An 11,824-nucleotide genomic window follows, 5' to 3' on the forward strand; every position below is an offset into this window, starting at 1 on the left:
CTCCCTTGCCAATCCAGGGAGGTGTCCTCTTTATGAGGCCTCAGGTTCACAGGCCTCTCAGGGTCGACCAGATGCAGCTGCCCCGGGAGTTGGGCATGGAGGGCCACTGGGCCATCGTCCTTCCAGCTGGTGTCTTGGGACCCTGATCGGTCCTACAAGCTTGAGTCACTTTCCTCTGCAGGCTCCTGTCCATCCAGGACTTTGAAACAAGAACCCATGCCCCTTCTTGGGGCATTTCACTTTTGTCTACCTAGAGCAAGAATCTTGAAGTTGGCTTAAATAAGGGGGCCTCGCACAGCCTACTCTTGCCTTGTGAGATTCCCCTTGCTGAGTAGCTAGTAGGTGCCAATTGCTGTCCTTGGCCTTTACACAACCCTTTTGTAATATACCCATTTTATTGATGCAGAAACTTGGGGTCAGTGTGCCCAGGGCATGCTAGCTAAGAAGAGGAGGAAAGAGGTTTTGACATCAATGCTTGTGCCCTTCCTCCTGGAAGAGGCGAACCAGGGAGAGAAAACTGAGAAGCTGGGTATGAGAGCAGGTGGCTACGTGGCTTCCTTGTGATTCAGGTGAGTGGCATTTGTGGCTACTCCCACAACCACCACCTCTCCCACCCGCTGCTGTATAGACAGAAAGCTGCCCTGGACCCTGGTGGTTGGTGCAGAGCCCTATTCCCTACTCCTGAGCTGGTGCTCCCCCTAGGGGGTGGTTCACAGAGCAAAAAGAGACAAGATGGCCTCACGTGCCAGCTTCAAGGGGCTCTGGTGGCTCAAGCAGCTGCGTCTCTAAGCTGAGCACAGCAATCCGTAGCCCCAAAAGGAGGTAGGGACAGACACAAACCTGTCCCTCTGCACAGCGGCATCCTGCTCCATGGCACCTGTAGAGTAGCTTTCTTTTCTTTTTTTTTTTTTCCTCATGTACTCTCCCTCTCTGTTATGCCACTAGGAGGAAGCCAGGGTAGCCCTTCCACCCATTTTGCAGATGTGGTTTGCTGAGGTATGCAGGCTGCTTTTGCTTTGGGAACCCACCAGGTGCCCCTTGTCGCCCAACTTGCCGAGGCCCTTTGCAGGAGCCTTGGAGGGAGAAGACAGCCAGGCTGGGGGAGAGCCCTCTAACACACTTCTCTGAGTTTTTAATCCACTTTGGTTTAAATAGACTTTGTGAAGCTATGCCACAGGAATTGCTATATTTCAAAACGTAAAATTCTTACTTTTTTTCTGATTTCCTTTCTGCATTCGTTGACCTTTTCATTGTGAGCACCTACTAGGTGCTAGGTGCTAGGTAGTCCAAGGTGCATGGGACTCCATGCCTGGCTGTGGAGAACTGTGAGTTTTATTTGCTGATTCCACTGAATGGGCTTGTCTCTGGCCTCATTCCCTCTTCCTGGGCGATGACTGAGTGGGAATGAACTGTTTCCACCTCTCTCTGGACAGAAAGTTTTCCTGCAAAGGAAAGAACTGCCTTTTTAGTAGTAGTAGTAGTAGCAGCAGCAGCAGCAGCAGCAGCAGCAGCAGCAGCAGTAGTAGTAGTAGTAGTAGTAGTAGTCCTTGTCATATTCTGATGTGAACTGAAGGTACTGAGGCCACATCCCTCCCTGTTCACTGTCTTTCCTCAGGGCACTCTGGCTTTGAGGACACCTCTCCAGCTCCTACCACAGTGGTGGGCACATCCCTGGGCAGCTGGAAGGTCTTGATGGCCAGTGGCCCTCCCCAGCCGTCTTTGCCTGGGCACTCAGGTTCACGGCATCTGGGACCGTGGCCACTATTCTGTGAGAATCTGACAGAACATATTGCAAAACCCTTGGAGTTTCAGCCATGGGAAATGTCCCAGGCCAATGTTAGAACTCCCTGCCAGGCTCCAGGAAGGTCAGCGGTGCCTGGATACACCCCCTCCTTTATATATCTGTATCCTCACAATGCTGTGAGGTGCAGAGGATCAGCCCCGATCTGTGGTGAGAAAATTGAGGGGGGATGAAGTTACATGCCCCCTTTGTCTAAATAGTGACTGAGCTGAGATTGGAATCAGGTTTTTTCTCCCCAATACCCTTGACTTTGCCTCTGCCATCAGCAGTGAGATGACCATGCAGCTTCCAAGGAGGCAGCTAACCTCTCTGAATTTAGGTTTCAGCTCCCCTCCCCCTCCACCCCATGATCGTGCATGTTGGTGGGTCATAGGCCACATGCCAACCCTAAAGGCAGGCAAAGGTAGATTTTTTTTTTCCCCTTTCCTCAGCCCTGCTTCCTTGTGATGACTCTAATATCCTGGGACAAAACTACAGCATGTGCCATTGTGTCATTGGAAAATCCAAGTTTTAGGAGCACCACTTGATAAAAAAAAAAAAAAAAGGCCTTTGCTCAGATTGTTCAATTCAGTATCTCCTTGCCATTTGGGTCTATGTCCTTGTCCCAGGCTGAGACTTGTGGAGAGCTGAGCACTAGCTCCAGCCATTTTTAAAGTCCTGACCCACTGAAAGTTGCTGAAACCACAACAGGCTTCCAGAGCCCCTCGGTGTCATCCATCTCTTTGGCAGTTTTGGCCTTAAATCACTTTTGAACCCACTGGGGATTTCTTCGGGTTTAACATAGCAACACAAACCTGCCGCCTTGGAGAGCAGGTGCTGAATCTCCCCAAGTCTTGGCAGGACAATAGAATGAGGTGTGGACAGTCAAATATTTATTGAGCCTGCAGCAAGTACCCAGCACTGAGTGGGGGAAAGAAGAAATTGCTCCCGCCCTCAAAATAATTGCCAGCAGACATGGTTGAGAACAAGAACATAATTGGCTTGTCCTCTCTCCTTTCGTTGTGGCCTCGCCTCTTAAGTGATGGATCAGGCTGCCTCTGGAAGGTCTTGCTCCCTGCTTGGCTATCCAGGCAAACAGCCATACCAGACCATAGACCAAAGATTACCTAATGTCAAAGCGTGTGGCCTGTTTGAATGGGAAATTGACTGCATTGACACCTGAGAGTGTGGGATGCCCTCCCTCACCATGTAGGCTTGCTCCTAACTCAGCTGAGGTTCTAATGTCTAGACAGACCATAGCCCTGAGGGTCCCCAGCAGAGTGGTGGAACCACAGGGTTCAAACCAGGAGGTGCCATAGTCTTCACCTTCTGAGGACCCCACAGATTTGACGTCCAGCTCCATGAGGTAATGACTGGTTTCTGGGGCTACCCTGCCAAGTTGTGGAGCCTCTCATCTTACTAAGCATTCCACGTTCCTCTCCCTTTTATTATCTATCCCATAGCTCCAGTCAGGACAAGGGGTCCAACCTCTGTTGTCCTTGAAGAGGCCAAACCCAGTGTCACAGCCAGTAGCCTTCACGTTGAGGTCTATAAACGGACAGAAGGCGCTGCCCCAGCAGGCTTGTTACAGCAATAAGCAATCCTAACACAGCTAAGGTGTCCACAGTGTATCCCAATGTCCTCCTGTCAATGCCTTGGTGCCATGTAATTGATGGCTGTGCCCCTTTCCCTCTTACAGGGGTGATGATAAACTATGGCCACCTTAGCTACAACTCATTCCCTGCTTCAGGGAGCCACCAAGTTAACTAGTCCATTTGCATCCCTCCAGGAACAGTGGACACTGACAGCATTGCCCCACCTCATTTCTGCTGTTGGATGACCTACATGTCCCTGGATTTCTCATCACTGTTCATACCCTCATAGCAAACTGACACATTCTGGTGGTGGTGTTTGTTTCCTTTTAATATGAAAAAATACATGAGGATATATAATGTGAGGGGGGGTGATGGACAATTAGCTGTAGCACGTATCGACTATATACCGTTAGAATTTTTCTTTTTTTTTTTTTAATAAAAAATGCTTGACTGGTTTCAAGCTTCATGGTGAAATGCAGTCTTGTTGAATCTTATTTGACTGAAGAAAGGGTGCATAGCTTTGTGCCTCTTGAGAGGGAGATTGGGGATCAAAGAACAGGAAAGCCTGTGTGAACTATATTTGGGAATTACCCAGAAATAGGGGTGACTCCACTACCAGGGCCTCACGTAGCTTGTTTCTTATACTACAGTGTCCAGAAACCAAGGGATGCTTCATTGTGTTCTTGGGTATCGCCCACATTCTCAGCTTAAAGGTGGAAAACTCCACTGTCCAGGGAGACTTGAAGCCCTTGGAGGCATTTCCTGATGGGCAGCAAAAGGTAGTGGGCAAGGGTGTGGCCATAGTTGGAAGGTGACATCTTGGAAGGTGGAGGCCATTGCCTGCCATTTTTACTACTTTCCAGAGGGCAGGGATGAGGCAGAACCAGCCTCCAATGTTGAATGTCCTTGGTCCCGGGTAGGTCTTTAAATAAAATGACTCCACCACCCCAGCTTCCTAGAGGGAAGATCAGAAACTGCAGAGTCACTGAATAGGAACTTCAAAGGATGACATACAAGGCATCCTTTCTTGGAGGAAACATTTTAAAGAATACAATGACCTTTCATTGACCTTGCTTAGAAATAATGGTCATTCATGTAATAATTTCTGTCCCCATAACAAGGGAAAATGATTAGGTGTCTCCAGACTCCCCTGGGAGCATTTCCTCCCAAATCTTCCAAACCATGAGTGCTGTTGCTTCACAAGAATAAAACTGGCAATGGCCTGGGCTTGCCTGGGTGGGCATGGAGGGGCATCCGGGCCTGATGGGATGGGGTGGGAAGGGAGAAGGGCCATGGTCAGGGGCCAACCCTGACTTGTCACTCAGGGCCTCTTACCCATTACCTTTCTTCAGGTCTCATTTGGGACTGGCACATATGCCATTCCCTTTATGTTCCAGAATATCACACCAGACACATCTGGCTTCGCACCTGCAAGCTTTTCCTGCACCTAAGGTGAACTTGTCCATCTAAGACTCACATCATAGAGTCACTTAAAGTCTAGGGTCTCTAATGTCCATCCTTGTTCAATTCAATGTCATTCCGGTCCAGGTAGAATTCCGTGGCATTGTGCAAACCACGCTGCCCAATTAATGGCTCCCAAATTTTAGTGACCCTACAGATTAGCTTATCAAAGTGCACCTCCCTGGACTTCACCTCCTAAAAGTTGCAACCAGCAGGAATCTGCTTCCTGAAAAAACTCAATGCCTACCTGTGCCGTGTCTGCAACCTTTCTTCTAATAAACCTAATTTTTTCAGATAAAAAAACAAAACAAAACTCAATGTGGGGTCTTTCCATCTGGTGGCAGTCATCAGGTAAGCCAAGATGGGTGCTTGCAAGTCCACCCAGGAGCGCTAGAGGAAGAAACGGTCCCATGTGATATGCTTTCTTCGCAGATTGTGCTACTGGCAGTACCCTAGTTGTCAGTGCTCCCAGGGCCCCGCCCCCAACCCACCTGGTCCCATAAAGCACACAGACTGAGGGCCTCCCTGGTGGTGCAGGAATTAAAGTCTCAGCACTATCAAGCTGTCACCAGCCACTGTGGCTTGAGTTTGATCCCCAACCAGGGAGCTGACCCATATGGCTCAGCAGACCTCTCCTGTCTCGCCTGCTGCTCCCCTCAGCACTGTATTTCAGTAGATCTGCCTGTTCTGCTCCCCACTCTGAATCCTCTCACCCCCCACATCTCTGGCCTACACCCCAGTTCTCCTATGCAAAAATAAATCTTTAAAAAAAATAAGTAAATCACGCAGATTGAGATAAAAAGCTAAGCAACATCATGTCATGTATCAGGTTTGTATGCACCGTGGTGACCACAAACATCCCACCCACTCCTAAGGGTGCAACCTACAACAGTCTTTCCATCATAGTATTAGCCTGCTCAAGTTTGCTGGAAGCCTTCACTCTGTTGCTGACACCAGATACTAGATGCCACAGTGTGGCTCTGAGTATCCTGAACTTTCACTGGGTTTCTGAGGATTCCACATAGATATCCTTGGGGGTTATCATCATGGATCCTTCCACAAAGCTATCAATAGAAATCCTGACACCCAGCAGACCACCAAACTGTCCACAAGCACAGGGAGATGCAAGGACTGACATCTACATGCCACAGGAGTGTAGACATCTACAGGCCTCGGAAAAGGCCCCAAGTTCCACCAGACAATTGGTGGTTTTCAAAGGAAGTCTCAGAGAAGGCACAATACTCTCTAGCTCCACTATTACCACTGATAAGTTATGTTTATGAAATTTTTACCCAATAAACAATTTAGGACACACACACATATGCCCTGTGAGGAAATGGTCTGTGTGTTCTACTTTTGAGAAAAGGCCAGACTCAGCACCTTGTCTGCGTGGCATAGTTTAAACTGTTCAAACACAGTGCTTTATACAATATTTTCAATATCACCATTATTTTTCTGAACCTTTACTGTGTGCCAGGCCTGTGGGCTAGACTTCACATACACTTTATTTGGTCCTCAGGAAGCTCTGAAGGCACTATGTTTCAGGAACAGCAAAGGCAGTACAATGATATGTCTTGCCCCAAAGCTGGCTCTCACCCCACAGGTCTCCTCCCAAATGCTAACCAAAGCACATTTCACATCCTGATATAATTATTTCCTGGATTCAAGATCTCATTCAAGAAATACTACCTCTTTCAAAAAGCTAAGGGAAAAGGTCTAACTTCTGTTGAGTACTTGCTATTGACTGAGTTCCTTCGAGATGGTGTCTCTTTGATCTCCACTGGAAGATTCTTCTGGGTAGGAATTAGTATACCCATTTTGTGGATGAGGAAATAATAGTCTGAGAGGTGGTATGCTTGTGGTCACAGACAGAGTGAGGAGGAACTTGGATATCTAACTCCAAAGTCCCTCATAAGCATGGGCCAGCACAAATCCCAAATCTCTCATCTTTCCATTCAGCATTTTCCAAAGTGTTTTCCAGAACAAACAACAATACATAATGCCTGAAGTAAGTGTTCTGCAGACACTGCCTGAGAAATGCTGAGTGAAATAAAGTTAAGTAGCTTTTTGATTGTACTTTTTTGGTCTATTTTTTTCTTCTTGAAGTTTTCTTTTATGATAACAGATAGTAGGAATACATGTGGGTTCCTCGAATGTACTTGACCTTGAAACAGTTCACAGTGTATCTAGAAGGAACAGTGTTTCATGTCACAAACTCTGGAAAAGGTCAATTTTTTTGTTTCAACTCTACTTTGAATTCTATCAGTTCCCCCATCCTTTGCTGATTGCCGCCTTATAATTCCAGGAGGAAATCCATCCCTTACTGCAACTTCATCTTCTAGGTTAACATTCACAGGATCGTGAAAAGAACTTCGTTGAGTGGACAGCTGCTCATGAACTTCAAGGTTTCCTATTTGCTGCTGGTCTAACTTGGAGCTATCAGAATGGGTTACCCCATAGTAAGGTCACCAAGGCACATAGGAAACTTCAGAAAATAGTTGCCAGGAGTGGAATTTGTTTTCTACCTTATAATCAAGTTTTCCTTTAGAGGCCTGTACATTCATGGCAGTGTTCAGAGCATTCAAAGTCAAGTTAATAAAGCCCAGGTTAACATCCTCTTAAGAACCACAGGTCCCAGCTCCTACAATATACTCTGTTGTCTGATTCTGTTTCAACTACTTGCAACTTGGCCACACACTTGCACAGCCTAGTGTGGAATGGAGTCTTCCAGTGGTTTTCATGGTGTATGTAGCATCATTAAAAATTAAAGGAGGAAAGAAAACAAGATATGAGGCTCCTTAAAAATTATCTATTGGCTACTGATTAGGCCAATTTGAGCTGGTTTATTACTGTAACAATTATATTTTACAATCAAACAAATATACAAAATTCCAAGTGTCTGAAGGATGACCTATCTCTCTTAACTCTCTCCCTACGTATGCATATAGAGAGAAAGGGATGAGGAGGAAAGGGAGAAAGATCTCATTTTTCACTGCACTGCGATGGTTGGTCTTACCCACCTCCTGGGATGCATAGACTTCACCTTGTAAACCCCTGACAGAGGAACTTTGGGATTGGGCAGACATGAGTTTGCCACTGGCTCTGAGACCCTCACCTCTCTGATCCTCAGCATCCTCATCTGTAGAATGGGCTATCTTGCCTTTCTCACAGTGTTGTCGTGGGGATTAATGGAAACAACGCAGGCCTTGCCTACAGTAGGCACTTCTAATAGCACAACCTAGTCATTTCTGTTTCTATGAAGAGTACCAAGAATGAAGTCTTCCAATATTTTCATGGTTCAGTACAAAAATTCATTAACTTTACTTAAACAGGCATTAATATGTGGGACTTGAGGAGCCAAGAGTAGAATCCAAAGTGTTACGCAAGGACTTACATAAGTAGTTAAAATGTAATCATCTGAATATGTAAAAAACCAAGCTCAGCTCTGTGAGAAAACAGGCAGCTGGATGGATTTAGACCCAAGGGCTACAGTTTACGAAACCCTGGCCTTGTGCATCCCCCACCTCCTACTTTATTGCTTTTCTCTAAATCAAAGTTTTTCCAAAGTGTGTTTATGGGACATCAGTCCCTCACATGATCATGAGAAAGCACTGTGTGGTTCAATCCACTTGGCAGTCATTTTTATGTAGCCTCGCAGCCTCTCTCTTCAGAGATGTAGGTCACACGCTAGCACAGTGAGGGTCTGAGAATCCTGTGGTGGAGAAGCTATTTAACCCGGCTGAGTGCAATGTTCCCAAATGCATCTGACAACAAAATTCTTTTTCATGTAACCCTAATGAGCATCCCACACTATATACTTTGGAAAAGTGCTGCTGTAGATTCTAGAATGAATTTCACTGTATTCAATTACAATGCATACATTTGAGGGCTATGACTTGGATGTTATGTGTTAGTTACCATCCTCAGCAGAGTTACCGGGCCACTTTGGCCTTCAGTTTGAAAGAAGTGCGCATTTGCTGGGTTTGTCTGTGTTTATGTCAGGACCGTAGAACTGTCAATTGGAGAGCAAGGAATTCCCTCTTCATAGGCTCAAGAGATCCGATAACAGCACTGTGCACTCAGGAGACCTGAGAAGCAGCCCACGTCTTTGTTACAATGAAGATGGTTTTGCCAAACTACTTCCACGATATTATTTTCATTGTGATAAAATATACATAACAGCAAATTTACCATTTCAGCTAATTTTAGGTGCACAATTCAGGGGTGTTGAGTATATTCACATTGTTATGCGATCATCATCACTGTTCATCTTCAGAAATTTTTTGTGTTCCCCAGCTGAAACTCTTTTTTGCCCCAACTGAAATGCTTTACCATTAAATACTAACTCTCCCTCCTCCCCAGTCCTGGCAACCACCATTCATTTTCTGTCTATGATTTTTTTTTTAAAGATTTATTTATTTATGCATACAAGATCTGGGGTACAGGCCAGAGATGCAGGGGGTGAGAGGATTCACCAGAGACAGAGTGGGGAACAGAACAGGAAGATCCAAAATACACTGCTGAGGGAGCAGCGGGTGAATCAGGAGAGGTCTGCTGCAATATGTGGGTTGCTCCTGGGCCGGCCAGGGATCAAACTCGTACTGCAGAGTCTGTGGATTGCTTCGGAGTGCGGTGCTTAACCCTTGTGCCACCGGGGAGGCCCTGTCTCTATGATTTTGACAGCTCTAAGGCTCTCATGTAGGTGGAATCATAGACATTTGCCTTTCTGTGACTGACTCATGACAACATACTGTCCTCGAGGTTCATCTTACTGTATGTAGCACATCAGAATTTCCTTCCTTTTTAAGGCTACACAATAATCTATGGTACGTATATTTTACATTTTGTTTATTCATCCACCCATCCATCAATGGACACTTGAGTTGTGCCACCTTTCAGCTGTTGTAAATAATGCTGCCATGAACATGAATGTACAACAATCTGTTCGAGATGCTGCTTTCAATTCTTTACAAACCCAGAAGTGGAACTGCTGGATTACATGTGTAGTGGCAGGAAGGCCACAGAGCAGGAGATCTATAATTTGAGCAGACCAGATGGGTAAGGGAGAGTGCTTCAGCCCTCGGTGGCTTTCTCGGGCTTTTACTGAGCTTTTACATGAGGTGCAGGAACCAGTTACATGGCTGGCAGGGGTGCTGGGGGGAGGGGAGAGGACCAGGAGGCCGGTAGGCCTCCAAGCCCCTGGCAAGTCTTCACCCTGGGCATCTTTCTTCCGCCTCTGCTTCTCTTGGTGAGTATCTCAATACTGCTGCCATGACCCACAGAAGTACACATAACTTATAACAATGTAACAAAATGCAGGTGCCCCATCAGGCAGGGGCAATCCTAACGGCTGAGGGCAGAAAAGCCTGAAAACCATTTACTCTACAACATGTCATTCTAGGTTTAATTTCTTTTCTTTTTTTTAATAGAGGCATGTTTTATTTATTTATTTGTTTGTTTGTTTTGTTTATACATGCACTGGGTACAGTCAGAAGCACGGGAGGGTGAGAGAATTCACCAGAGCCAGAGCAGGGAGCAGAGCAGGCAGAAGGACCGAAGTACACTGCTGAGGGGAGCAGCGGGCGGCAGGAGAGGTCTGCGCGCCATGTGGGACCCTCCTCCGGTGGCCGGGGAGCAGCCGGGGATCGAACCGGCGCCGCAGAGGCCGCAGGCAGCTTCGCAACCCAGCGCTCAACCGCTGCGCCACCGGGGAGGCCCATAGGTTTAATTTCTTGAGAAATCACCATATTATTTTCTATAGTAACGGTACTTACACTGTGTGTCTGTTGTTAATTTCTGGACCCATTTTTTTTAAATTTATATTTATTTATTTATTCATTCATTCATTCATTTTATTTATACAAGCACTGGGTACAGTCAGAAGTGCAGGAGGATGAGAGAATTCACCAGAGCCAGAGCGGGGAGCAGAGCAGGCAGAAGGACCGAAGTACACTGCTGAGGGGAGCAGCGGGCGGCAGGAGAGGTCTGCGCGCCATGTGGGACCCTCCTCCGGTGGCCGGGGAGCAGCCGGGGATCAAACCGGCGCTGTAGAGGCTGCGGGCAGCTTTGCAACCCAGCGCTCAACCGCTGCGCCACCGGGGAGGCCCTGGACCCATTTTTGAGGGGAACTTTAAATATTCTGTTACCAATTCCAATGCATTGGCAGGAATGGAGATGAGAGGGCAAAAAGGTGGTATTTCCCATACCGCCCAGCAAGTCTCTAATACCAGGTAGATGTCCTATAATTCAACTCAATTTGATACTGTCAGAGATATTGTCAGGACCCCACAGGTTAAGGAGTCAGTCCTGCAAGACTGACCCTCCCTCCACTTCAGGAACAGTTGCCAGTTCAGGTTGTCACCTGAGCCTCTGCCCGACATGCTAGAGAGTGGAGATCCTAACCACTCCCTCCTTGGGTTCAACTGATTTGCTTGAGAGACTCACAGAACTCAGAGAAATATTTTACTTACTCAATTGCTAGTCCAGGAACTGCCAAGGGGAGGAGATGACCGGGCAAGCTGTAAAGAAACGGTGCACAGCTTCCCTGCCTTGTCTTCACCAACCCAGAAGCTCTTCGGGCCCTTGTCTTTGGGGCTTTATGGAGGTTTCATGACATAGAGATAACGGATTAAACCATTGGCCATTGGGATTGATTCAACCTCCTGCCCTTACTCTCCCAGGTCAGCATGTGTACTGAAAGTTCCAACCTTCTCATCACAGGTTTGATTCTCCAGAAAACCATCTCCTATCCTCATTAACTTAAGAAAAGATACCTTTGTTATTCTCACACTTATAAATTTCCAGGGACTTTAGGGGTTCTGTGCCAGGAGCTGGAGGAAGAGCAAATAACCATGTAAATCACAATTTTCCATATATTTAAAAAATGATTTTCCAAATTTCTATTTCTACCTGTTTACCTTAAAGACAACAAAATTTGGGGCCTCCCTGGTGGTGCAGGGGTTAAAGTCTCAGCACTATCAAGCAATTG

At 46.6% G+C, this 11,824-nt stretch overlaps 1 protein-coding gene across 1 annotated transcript in view; it reads left to right on the forward strand.

The window, feature by feature from the left end:
- Positions 1 to 3,620, forward strand: part of SH3PXD2B (SH3 and PX domains 2B) — a gene marked incomplete at both ends in the record, with an annotated part of 107,530 nt that extends 103,910 nt beyond the window's left edge. The window contains one exon of the mRNA XM_084244127.1: positions 3,570 to 3,620. Coding sequence (XP_084100253.1) covers positions 3,570 to 3,620 — 51 coding nt within the window. The remainder of the gene's footprint in view (positions 1 to 3,569) is intronic.
- Positions 3,621 to 11,824: the final 8,204 nt, after the last annotated feature.

This window comes from Talpa europaea (assembly GCF_964194135.1).
Source record: "Talpa europaea genome assembly, chromosome: 9".
NCBI classification, from domain to species: domain Eukaryota; kingdom Metazoa; phylum Chordata; class Mammalia; order Eulipotyphla; family Talpidae; genus Talpa; species Talpa europaea.